The following is an 11,479-nucleotide window of genomic DNA, read 5'->3' as shown; positions in this document are numbered from 1 at the left end:
TTTTTTTTTCAAAACAATTAATCCTTAAGACTGCCTGTTGCCTGCCAGCTCATGTGAAATGAAATACAAGAGTTCATACAGAGATGGATGGTTAAAGCTGCACTAGGCGACATCAGCTTTACATGACAGCAAAATGATAGTAAAAATACGAAAGGATCAATTCAACAAAATCACAAAACATAATTTCCAACCTGCCTGGTCTCATTAAATGGTTTATGAATAAACACAAGAATTTATTGTCATTTAGCCTCATCACTATGCATTTTCAGCTTCTTGGGTGTCATTTCATACCCTTATGTTTGAGTGAGTAGCACTAATCACAACCACAAACCGGACTTTTTTTGCATCATGTTGGGACATTTTCACCATCATAAAGTTTCCATGTTTTTACTATTATTGGGTTTTATTTTTATTTCTCAAATTGCATGTTTTTATGTTTTTTTGTTTCCAATTCTTACTGTTAAATGTTTGTTTTATGTGAAGCACATTGAGTTGCCATTGTGTATGAAATGCCTTGCCTTGCCTTGCCTATACATTTATTTGCTGAGGATAATCCACAGACATCACCGTGGAGACTTTGGCAATATTAAAATACCAAACTCTCTGGCTCATTGTTCATCATCATCATCTTTTATTTATTTGTTTTAATGCTGTGAGAAGCATTAACACATTTCAGCTCACCTCTATTATATTCTGATCAATACAGGATTTTTGAGAGTTTGTGACATTTTTGATATGGTTGACTAATTCATTATAATGTTTTTAAACAATTGCAACAAATGTTAATAGTGACACTTATCATATCTTTGGCCTTTCTGTACTTCAGTTTCTTATCACTTAACGACTGACACCTATAATACGCCAATATCAATTTTTCTGCAGTTAGAAAATGTCGTCTGAAGTACACTCACTGACTCACTGAGCACTTTATCAGGAACACCTGTGAAATGGAATTAAATGCTTCGGTAAAAGGTGTTCCTAATGGTATGGACAAAATATTATAAGAACAACTTTCAATATAATGCACTTCAGTACACCACTGTTACTCAGTACAACCTTAATAATAAACATAAAGGAGATTTATCACCTTTCTGACCTCAAAAACTGAAAATGGATAAGCTTCGTAAATGTAGAGTTGATGCAATAACTGTTTTATTGTTCCTAATAAAATGCTCTGTGAGTGGATGTATACATTTATTTATTTATAGTACAGTACCAGTTACCCTTGATTGAGAAAGTGTGTCCAAAGATTCGACTGGAACTGTATATAAAATCACTGCATACACCCATTATGTTCTCAGTAAATTGATTGTTTTGTCTATAGAAATATCCAAAAGTTCTGAAAAATGACGATCACAATGTTTGAGAGCTGAAAGAGACTTTTTTTTCTTCTTGGAAACAACGTTAAAAATAGAGTTATTGATGTTTTTTTCTGTTGACTGAGTATTTGCTTCAGCTATTTAATCCAATCAAACCACTTGGGGTCAGTAATGTAAATAGTGGGGTAAGATTTTATTTGTGTTTTGGTTTAACGGACACTTTAAACTTTTCTGAAATCCTGCAACATGACACAAAAGAAGAATTTACTGCATCTTTTTTTCTATCAGGCTTGAACAGTTTGTGTTGTTTGTTGGTCTTTTAAATGTCAACATCATGTGAGCAGAGAAGTGTCTGATTGAAGACAGTGAAACGTACAATTTGTGATTTCATTTAGTGTGGATGCGATGTTGAAGCCCTAAGTTTGTGACCTCAGATAATTAGACAGGTATTCTATATTTTAATATATAAATCTAGCTTAGTGCAGCTTTATATTAAACTTAAATACTTTTTAGTAAAAAGGGAGCGAAACAAAGTCTAGAAACAGACATAAATTATACTATAAAGTGCATTGCAGCAAACATCAACTGTGCATGCGATTCAACGGAAATAAATTATGTCATGTGATGACTGAAGCACTAACAGTGATATAAAAGTAGTACAAAAACTGTAGAAAGAAAAGAAGTGACTTTACATAAAGATATTATTATACTCTATACAACAAATCCATAAAGCTAAATTTAAACTCTTATATAATTATCATGTTGAAATAATAAACTGTATTTGATGTAGCTAGTAGAAATGTGGATCATCAAGAAGAGGAATAAATAAGTCATGTACACTTTCTCACACACACACACACACACACACACACACACACACACACACACACACACACACACACACACACACACACACACACACACACACACACACACACACACACACACACACCTTAATTAGTGTTATAAAACAGCAGAGGTGAAGTGGGGCAGATCACGTCGCACCCTGAGGAGAGCGGTGAGTCTCTCTGGAAACAAAACCAAACAAAACATTTCAAACAACAACAAACTTATTTTTATGGATATAAAAGAAAATTCAGTGTTTTGCATTTCTAAGTGTTCAGATTATAAACAAGTCAGGCTGCAACTAATAATTACTCATATTTTTGATGAATCTCCATCATGTTTTCTTAGTTATTACATTTTTGGACCATAAAACATCCTCGAGCTAGGGCCGGTGATACCTCAAATTAATTTGATTGATTTGAAAATGTGTTTTTTTTCCCACATTATATAAATGTAGGTAATGTAGATGACAGCTGCAGACATCACACTGTAGTCTTTATTAATTCATGAACGGACCCTTTCTGCTCTATCTGTGCTGAAACTCATTATTTAACTTCATGTGAGTAGCTGTGTGAGATCAACTGTATTTAATGTGTAATTAAAAAAAAAAAAAGTTTCAATCCTGCATTTAACAAACACAGACAGACATCAATTAACCTTCGTGTCGTCCTCCCGGGTCAAATTGACCCCGTCTGTTTGGACTGTTCCTTCTTTCCTTCCTTCCTTCCTTCCGTCTGTCCTTCCTCCTTCTCTTTCTTTCATTCCTCTCTTTCCTCCCTTCCTTCCTTCCTTTCTCCCTCCCTCCTTCTTTCCCTCCCTCCTTCTCTTTCTTTCCTTCCTCTCTCTTTCTTCCCTTCATTCTTCCCTCCCTCCTTCTTTCCTTCCCTCCTTCTCTCTTTCTTTCCTCCCCCTACCTTCCTCTGTCCTTCTTTCTTTCCTTCCTTCCTCTTTTCCTTTCTCCCTCCCTCCTACCTTCCTTATTTCCTCCGTCCTGCCTTTCCTTCCTTCTTTCCTTTCTCCCTTCCTTCCTCCCTCCTTTGCTTCCTTCCTTCCTTCCCTCCTTTCCTTCCTTCCTTCCTTCCTTCCTCCTTTCCTTCCTTCTCCCTTCCTTCCTTCCTTGACTCGAGGACAACAGGAGGGTTAAAACAGTGAATCAACAACTGTTAAATCCTTAAATGTCTTTGTTTGTATGATCGACGTCCAAAACCCAAAAATATTCAAAACACTACAATAAAACACGAACAAAATAAGGATGTCTGAGCAGGAATCATGAAATATTTGGCATTTCTGTTTCGTAAATGAGCAATTATCAAAACCACTGATTAACAGTTTAATCGTTGCAGCTCTACAAACTTTAACTTCACTTTTTTTGTCTAAATAATAAATGTTACAAACCTTCAGATGTTTTTTCTGCGTCATCTCTTTTGTTGCCTGGTGACACTTGTGAACATTTTGTTCTGATGGACACAAACACAAACTATTTATTATACATTTATTTAAACATGAATATAAAAATTAATGCTTTGCTGCTGCTTCTTTCACTTTGTTGTCTTTGTAGTATGAAGATCTTTAATGTTGCAGCAGCGCCCCCTAGTGGCCGAGCAGCTCATTACACTCCATGAACCAACACACATTTAAAAACTTTGCTCTCACTAACATTGTTAAAACTCTTCTTTAAAAAAAATATATTTACCTTGTGCTCCGGACATCTCATCGAGAAGTTGTCTTCATTTAAGACACAGCCTGAAAACACACAAAACATCCTTAAAGCTTCGTCATTTCAAGCTGAGTGAGAATGACAGTCTTCCCACACACACATAAGTAAAGCACAAGTGAGTCAGGATCTCAACAAAGATCTGCTGTCACTTTAAACATCATTTTCACAACCAGAGTTAACAGAGGAATCAATGATGAATGAAAATGGAATCATTTTAAAGTGTATTTAGTGGCGATTGGATGATAACAAATTCTGATTTATCCTTTTTTAGCTGATTTACTCATTCCAAAGCTACACCTAACAATTCATTATCAATTAATCTGCAGATTATTCTATCAATTCATTGATCAATCACTTGGTAAAATGTCAGAAAACTGTAAAACATGTCAATTACAATATCCAACAGTCCAGGATTTTGATATCAGATGTTTTATTTGATCAAACCAACACATTTAAAATCAGAGTTTACTGAAAGACTGAGAAAGAAAAGCAACAAATTGTCAAAATTTAAGAAGTTAAAACTATAAAATTTCAGGCATTTTTCTCTTAAAGGATTAAAGGGAACATATCAAACACATTTTCAGGTTCTACTGGAATATCTTTGCATGATTTACAGTTTTAAAAATCTCCTTATTTATCTTATACTGGCCCTTTATGCAGCCCCTCAGTTCAGCCTCTATCTCAAACAGGCCGTTTTAGCTCCTGTCTCTTTAAGGCCTCTGATTGGTTAACCTCCTCCAGCTCCGGTGGCCACATCAAAGAAACTATCATAGTAGTACTTCACTTCTTATTCATGTTTTTACTTGTCAAATACTGTACATGTATATTCGAGCTGAACTATGCGAGTTTGTGGGCATGTCTGAACAATATTGATGTCATCACGAAGAAGCCCTGAGGCCCTGAAGCCCTCGCTTTTGACGTAATTGGTGCATTTCAACATCTTATCACCTCAGGTTTTTGAACTTTGACCATTTACAACATCCCACAATATAAAAATCACAAAAAAACACAAAAAAGCATGATATGCCCCCTTTAATTGATACTCTAAAGTTTTGCTATCCCTTAGTTTTTGGACACTTATTTTATACCGTACCTGACTGAATGGCACATCTGTAGTGATAATTTCTGGGACAACCTTTCTGGAAACATCCCATTATTGCACCTGTTTGTTGGCATGTTGAACATATCTGTAAAAGAGAAGCTCACAGTGAAAAAACAACAACAAACACAACATTTTTGTTTAAGTTTGAAATCAATATAACGATATACAGTATATAACACATGTGCATGCCAAGGAGCACTAAAAAATTATTAAAACTATATATTTAAATCACATCAAGTACTTTTTACTCAATTAAAACAAGAATTTAAATGACTCTTTTTCTGCTCAGAATCATAAATTGATGAACAGTAATATTGACCATCTATCAGACTAGATCTTCAGTATCCCTACATAGTTCAATACATAGTCTGAAAAGGATAAATGGTAAATGGACTGTACTTATATAGCACCTTTCTAGTCTTTACGACCACTCAAAGCACTTTACACTACAACTCATTCACCCCATTCACACACATTCATACACCCACGCAGGGTGCCAACCTGCACATCAGGAGGAAGTTAACCATTCGCTCGCATTCATACGCCGTTGGCACAGCAACGGGAGCAATTTGGGGTTAAGTGTCTTGCCCAAGGACACATCGACATGTGGACTGGAGGAGCCGGGAATCGAACCGCCAATCTTCCAATTGGAGGACGACCGCTCTACCTCCTGAGCCACCCCCCTGCCTTCATATCAGATTAAAGTGTCTTTTTAAATAGTCGTGTTGGTCAGGTCTCCTTTGTAAAAAACATAATGTATCTAACAAGAGTTCCTGATTAAATAGAAATACATGAAAAGCCCTTATTTGCAATTAAATATGGTTTAAGATGTAAAAAAATGTATTTGCGTTGAATAGCTGACTTCAGTTAATAGTTCAATGTAAAGTCCATTCTTTCTCTGTCTGTGTCTTCGTGCACTGGAAGTTTCCACATCAAACTTATGAGAGTTGGCGAGAGGAGAAGCTAAATGTCAGGTTTTTGGGAAGCTGACCATCGGCACATACCAGTATTTTGAGACTGTCCAGTGATAAAAACCCTTCTGAGCGGAGATTCATAGAGCACTAAAAAACCTGTTTTTCGGTTTCCCAATTTATTCTTCAATTTATTCTCTGACTTCCAGGTGAGGCACACTGATGAAATAAAGCGCTCATGAGACGCTGGCTGTTTCTTGAACCTTCAACAATATTAAAATGGATAAATATAGTTTAATTTATATTATGATAAAAGATTACTTTCTCTCTCCGTCTCAAGAAAACTGTATTCATTAAGTTCTGGACTAAGTGGGTCAAATATGTAAAGCTCTCGCAGTCAGATTTTGTGGAGATGTCAAGCGAATGATAATGTAAAAATCTTATCTTCCTGCCCCTTTATTTTTATTTTTTATATAGAATGTTAAACACCCTTTTTCTTTTCCTTTAACCTTTGTGTCGTCTTCCCGGGTCAAATTGACCCCGTCTGTTTTGACTGTTCCTTCTTTCCTCCCTTACTTCTCTCTATCTTTCCTTCCTTCCTTCTTTCCTTCCTACATCCCCCTTTCTACCTTCTGTCCTTCCTTCCTCACTCCCACTTTCTTTCCTTCCCTCCTTCCTTTCCTTCCTCCCTCCCTCCTTCCTTTCCTTCCTCCCTCCCTCCTTCTCTCTTTCTTTCCTCCCCCCTACCTTCCTCCCTTCCTTATTTCCTCCCTTCCTCTTTTCCTTTCTCCCTCCCTCCCTCCCTCCTTCCTTCTTTCCTCCCTCCCTCCTACCTTCCTTCTTTCCTTCCTCCCTTCTTTCCTTTCCTCCCTTCCTTCTCTCCTTCCTTCCTCCCTCCTTTCCTTCCTTCTCCCATCCTCCCTCCCTCCTTTCCTTCCTTCTTCCTCCCTCCTTTCCTTCCTTCTTCCTCCCTTCTTTGATCGACTCGAGGACAACAGGAGGGTTAAGTATTTCTTTTTGTTGAATTTCTTCTTTTCTAACCTCTCCTGCTCTTACCTGTCATACTTTTTTATTGCTCTTAAACACACTTAATTTCTCCCAAACTGTATAAAGTGCAGAAGAGAAGATACTGCCTGTTGATTAAAAGCTTGTGTTGCAATCTTCAATCCTTCAGCAGATAAATGTGAACACATGCATCCAACTGAAGTCATAACAAATAAAACACACTTTTTAGTGGATGGTGACTTTAAATGACTAATTTTCTGATCAGAATCACTAATTTGGTAGAATTTAGTGAAGTTAAAATACCAAATGTACCTTAAACCATTGACACAATTTCACAAAAAGGTGCTAAACATTCATTTGGACATGAATTGTGTGTCTCACTGTTTCTTGTGCGAGCCGAGCCGCCTCCTCTAACCCGTACAGCTTTCCTCTGACTAGGAAGACACCGGCCGACCAGATGCCGCAGTCCTCGTGCATCCAACACTCATCGAGATGAAGAGGCACCTTTGGGAGAGAGTGGTCCTCGCTGTCGGGCAAACTTTTGACAGCAGAGCGGTCATACTCACAACCATCATCTGAGGAGTTTATAGAGTGGCTGTTAGCGGGTTCGTGTGAGTTAACTTCCTGTTTCTGCAACGTCCTGCCGACCTGCTGCTGCTGCTGCTGACTGTGGCAGTCCACAGACGAGCCTGTGGGACAGTAGGGGCCGTGAAGGTCCCCGAGGCCCCTGGCGTTGGCCACCTGACCGCACAGGCAGCACAACAACGTGGCGTGACACCTGCTTTCCGAGCTGAGCCGACCCAGCTGGAAACAGGACGTATTGGGGACAAATCCAGGCAGAGACCTGGCTGCCGTCTGCTGCTTCCCTCTACTGTTCCGGACGGTCGCCTCCTCTTCTCGATAGTTGACGACGGTGCACATTCGCTTCTCCATGTGAACAAAGGGGAAAAAACTGTCTGATTTCTTGTCTTTTTTTTCCTGTTTTACCTTTAAATATTTGAGCATGATTTCAGGCTCTGTGGGAGGAAACGGAGCAGACGGTCCGGTCCATGAGCGCCGCTTTTTCCTGCATCTTATGACAGTTTTTTTGTTTGCCGTCTTTTTGCTGCTGGCCTCGGCTCTTTGATGCTGCTTCGAGGGGATTCTGTGGCTTTGTTTCTGCTTGCTTCTCAACCTTTTATTTTTGGGAATGTTTAGGGGCTTCTTTCGTTTATGATTAACGTTTTTTGTGTATGAAGCTTTGCGGCAAGGCTGCTGCTCTTTCTGCTGCGGTTTAGAGGGCGACTTCCTGTCTGCCCGAGCGTCCTCTTCAGACTCTTCTGAATTGCTGCTCACTCTTTGCGACAGGTTGGGCTGCGACGTCGACTCGTCAGCTTCCGAGCTGGACAACCTCACCACGTACTCCATCACCTCGTCAGAATCGCCGCTTTCGTTATAAATACCAACAGCGTCGTTTTTGACCTGCCTCCTCAGACTGTGCCTCGACCGGGTGCAGGTGAACTGAGGCATCTCGGACACAGATTTCCTAAGTCTTGTGCTGTGTCGCACTTGTCTGGTCGGAGCTTTTTCACCTTCGCTTCGAGGAGAACTTTGTCTCACCGGACTCTTCTTACAAGGAAAAGCGTGGCCTTTCTTCTTCTTCTCGCTCGTGACCGAAACTTCGATAACGTCGCTGTCGTCGCTTGAAATGTCTACAGGAGAATCAGCAGGGTTGCTATAAACAGCGCTGAGGTCTGACAGGAGGACCACAGGCCTGGTGTGATGTACAGGAATGTCCACCGAGCTGTCGGAAGAGTCCTCCGAGTACGAGCTGTCGGGGCTGGGTGAGCTCAGAGGCTGAGGTAGGTGATAGCAACCTCTCCCTTCATCCAGCGAGGACACAGCCGGGGACAGAGGCTCCACGATGTGTCTCACGCTGTCCTGGATGAAAGAGCTGCATAAGAGCGGCTCCTTCGCCGACGAGACCAGGACGATGACGTCTGAGCCGCTGTCGCTCTCCTCTCCGCCGCTGCTTTCGGGACCTTGGCCGCCGCTCTGGTTGGCCCCGTAGAAACCGGAGTGCCACAGGTTGCCATGGACTCCGTCGCGGTACAGATCCAGCCCTGGAGCGAGCGCTGAATTCATGTAGTTGCCTAAAGCCTCTTGGCTCTGCTCCATGTCTCTGCAGTGGACCGGTGCGCCCACCTCGGGACACAGAGGGTTGTAGGAGGACGAAGCTCGGGTTCTGTACGAGGAGCCGACCTCCGTGTTGCAGTTCGGTGGGCGTCTGTGGTACCACTCGGGCTTCTTAGCGAGGTCCATGGCTTCAGCGTGGCTGCGGGTCAGAGGGTTGACTGAGTAGCTCTTTGACAGATCCATAGCCATGAGAGATGGATCCTGAGAGGACACTTCCATCACTGCAAAACACATCAAACACTGAAATTAAGTATTTGGACAGTTATATAATTGTATTCTTCAAGCTTCAGCACATTCAATTTAAAAAAATAAATTCATGAATACTACATTAAAAGACGAGTCTGTGTTAAAACATAAGCCAGGTGCCCAGATGAACATTTAAATGTGTTTTTCTTCCTGTAATCATTGCTCCTGTGCAGTTATTGTGGTTTAGTGTGTTTTTCTAGCAATGAAGCCAAACATCTGGTTCCAGTTTCTCAGTCGTGTGTATTTATTGATTTTCTTTGTTTTATGTGATACTGTTTTAGACTTTGGTTTAGACAACACAAACAAAAGGAAGCAGTGGAGGAGTAAGTTCTCTGACTATTTACTTAAGTAAAAGTAGATACATCAATGTAAAAAAAAAAAGTCCTGCAGGAAAAACCCTACTTCAGTAAAAGTACTGCAGTATTATGAGTGATGTAGTATGCGGTATTACAGTAAAAGTACTGCAGTATTATGAGCGATGTAGTATGCAGTATTACAGTAAAAGTACTGCAGTATTATGAGCGATGTAGTATGCAGTATTACAGTAAAAGTACTGCAGTATTATGAGCGATGTAGTATGCAGTATTACAGTAAAAGTACTGCAGTATTATGAGTGATGTAGTATGCAGTATTACAGTAAAAGTACTGCAGTATTATGAGTGATGTAGTATGCAGTATTACAGTAAAAGTACTGCAGTATTATGAGTGATGTAGTATGCAGTATTACAGTAAAAGTAGTGGTTTGGTCCTCTGACTGATATATTATTATTATGACATCATTAGATTATTAATAGTGAAGCATCAGTGTTAGAGCAGCATGTTACTGTTGTAGCTGCTGGAGGTGGAGCTAGTTTACACTACTTTATATACAGTTAGCTAGTTTAGTCCAGTGGTTCCCAACCTAGGGGTGGGGCCCCTCCAAAGGGTCAGCAGATAAATGTGAGGGGTGGTGAGATGATTAATGGGAGAGGAAAGAAGAAAAAACTAAGTTCTGATACACAAATGTGTTTTCAGTTTTTTGGACTTTTTCTGTAATCTTTGATTTTTGCTGAAATATTGGATCATTTGAACATTGAAATGAAACCATGTGAGAAGTTTAAAGGGAAAAATCACTATCTTTAACATTTTAAAAGCGTGTTATATTATCCATTGTGTCAAATCTTCATCTGAAAAATAATTAAAGCTGTTAAATAAATGTAGTGGAGTAGAAAGTAAAAATATTTCCCTCTGAAATGTAGAAAGTAGTATTACATGGAAATAAACAAATAAAGTACAAATACCTTAAAAAATGTACTTGAATAAATATATATTGAGTTATTTTCACCACTGATGAGGAGTCACCTTGGGATTCAGGTAACTATGAAGCACTTTTCTGCATTTTCACAGGAAGGGGTTAAATTATTTATTTAAAAAAATGCTCAGATTAATCGATGCATCACATTTTATTTCTAACATCAGTAGGATGGTATTGCACAATGCAAACATTGCAATAAAAAGGTCATGCAACCTTATAATAAATGTTAAATCTGCATTTAAAAGTTAAAATAATGGGACATAATTACCCCAGTAAAGGTGTCTGCAGTTGTATCAGATGGCCCCTGGTTGTCTGGAGGAGTGGGGCTGCAGGGATGAGGCTTCCCCCCCTCAAACAGCTCGGGTATGAGGGTTAGCTACCAGCTCAGGGCCCGTCATCAGGACTGGATGTAAACAAAAGCAGACACAGTTCATGCTAGCCTCGGAGCTAACACTAGCCTCGCCGAGCAGTCTCCATTATTCAGCCCACGAGCTCCGAGATGAAGACGGATAAACATGTTTTGGTAATGTGTGGCTGGCAGGTAATCACCACCACCCCCTCCTCCTTTAGCTTACTGTTGGTATTTTAAAGTTGTCATCATGGATACCTTCTTCCTTCGAGCGTAAAGTCACGTAGAAACAGCTGGAGTGATACCGGAAGAGAGCTGCAACCTTTCAAAGTAAAAGTCAAAGCTGCTGTGTGTCAGGGTTGGGAAACTTATTTTGGGGGAAAATAATAGATTACAGATTATAGTTACCCTATTTAACATGTAATATATAATGTAACTATTTAAAATACTTAATCAAAGTAATGCAACATGTTTGATTAATTTTCTTACCAATGTTTTCAGCTGTTAGTGTAAAT

At 39.7% G+C, this 11,479-nt stretch overlaps 1 protein-coding gene across 1 annotated transcript; it reads right to left on the bottom strand.

Moving 5' to 3' along the window:
- Positions 1-1,250: 1,250 nt before the first annotated feature.
- On the bottom strand, positions 1,251-11,207 carry LOC133999274 (transcription factor 20-like). Its single transcript, XM_062438462.1, has 6 exons — positions 10,884-11,207; positions 7,282-9,296; positions 4,976-5,069; positions 3,859-3,908; positions 3,561-3,622; positions 1,251-2,347 (listed from the first exon to the last, which is right to left on the bottom strand). The coding sequence occupies exons 2-5, from the start codon at positions 9,292-9,294 to the stop codon at positions 3,581-3,583; spliced, it is 2,199 nt and encodes a 732-aa protein (XP_062294446.1). The 5' UTR covers positions 9,295-9,296; positions 10,884-11,207; the 3' UTR covers positions 1,251-2,347; positions 3,561-3,580.
- Between the last annotated feature and the right edge of the window lie 272 nt (positions 11,208-11,479).

The sequence above is a fragment of the Scomber scombrus genome, chromosome 18 (genome assembly GCF_963691925.1).
Source record: "Scomber scombrus chromosome 18, fScoSco1.1, whole genome shotgun sequence".
NCBI classification, from domain to species: domain Eukaryota; kingdom Metazoa; phylum Chordata; class Actinopteri; order Scombriformes; family Scombridae; genus Scomber; species Scomber scombrus.
The sequence above is the reverse complement of the archived record's forward strand: the minus strand, read 5'-3'. Positions and strand labels throughout refer to the sequence as shown.

Bases quoted from the DNA above. Each gene is read 5' to 3' on its own strand.
- LOC133999274 (XM_062438462.1), bottom strand. From the start codon at position 9,294: ATGGAAGTGTCCTCTCAGGATCCATCTCTCATGGCTATGGATCTGTCA. The intron at 5,070-7,281 runs GTGAGACACACA...TCTCTTTTACAG, and splicing joins CTCGGCTCGCACAAGAAACA to ATATGTTCAACATGCCAACA. The intron at 3,909-4,975 runs GTACGGTATAAA...GTGTGTTTTCAG, and splicing joins CAGATGTGCCATTCAGTCAG to GCTGTGTCTTAAATGAAGAC.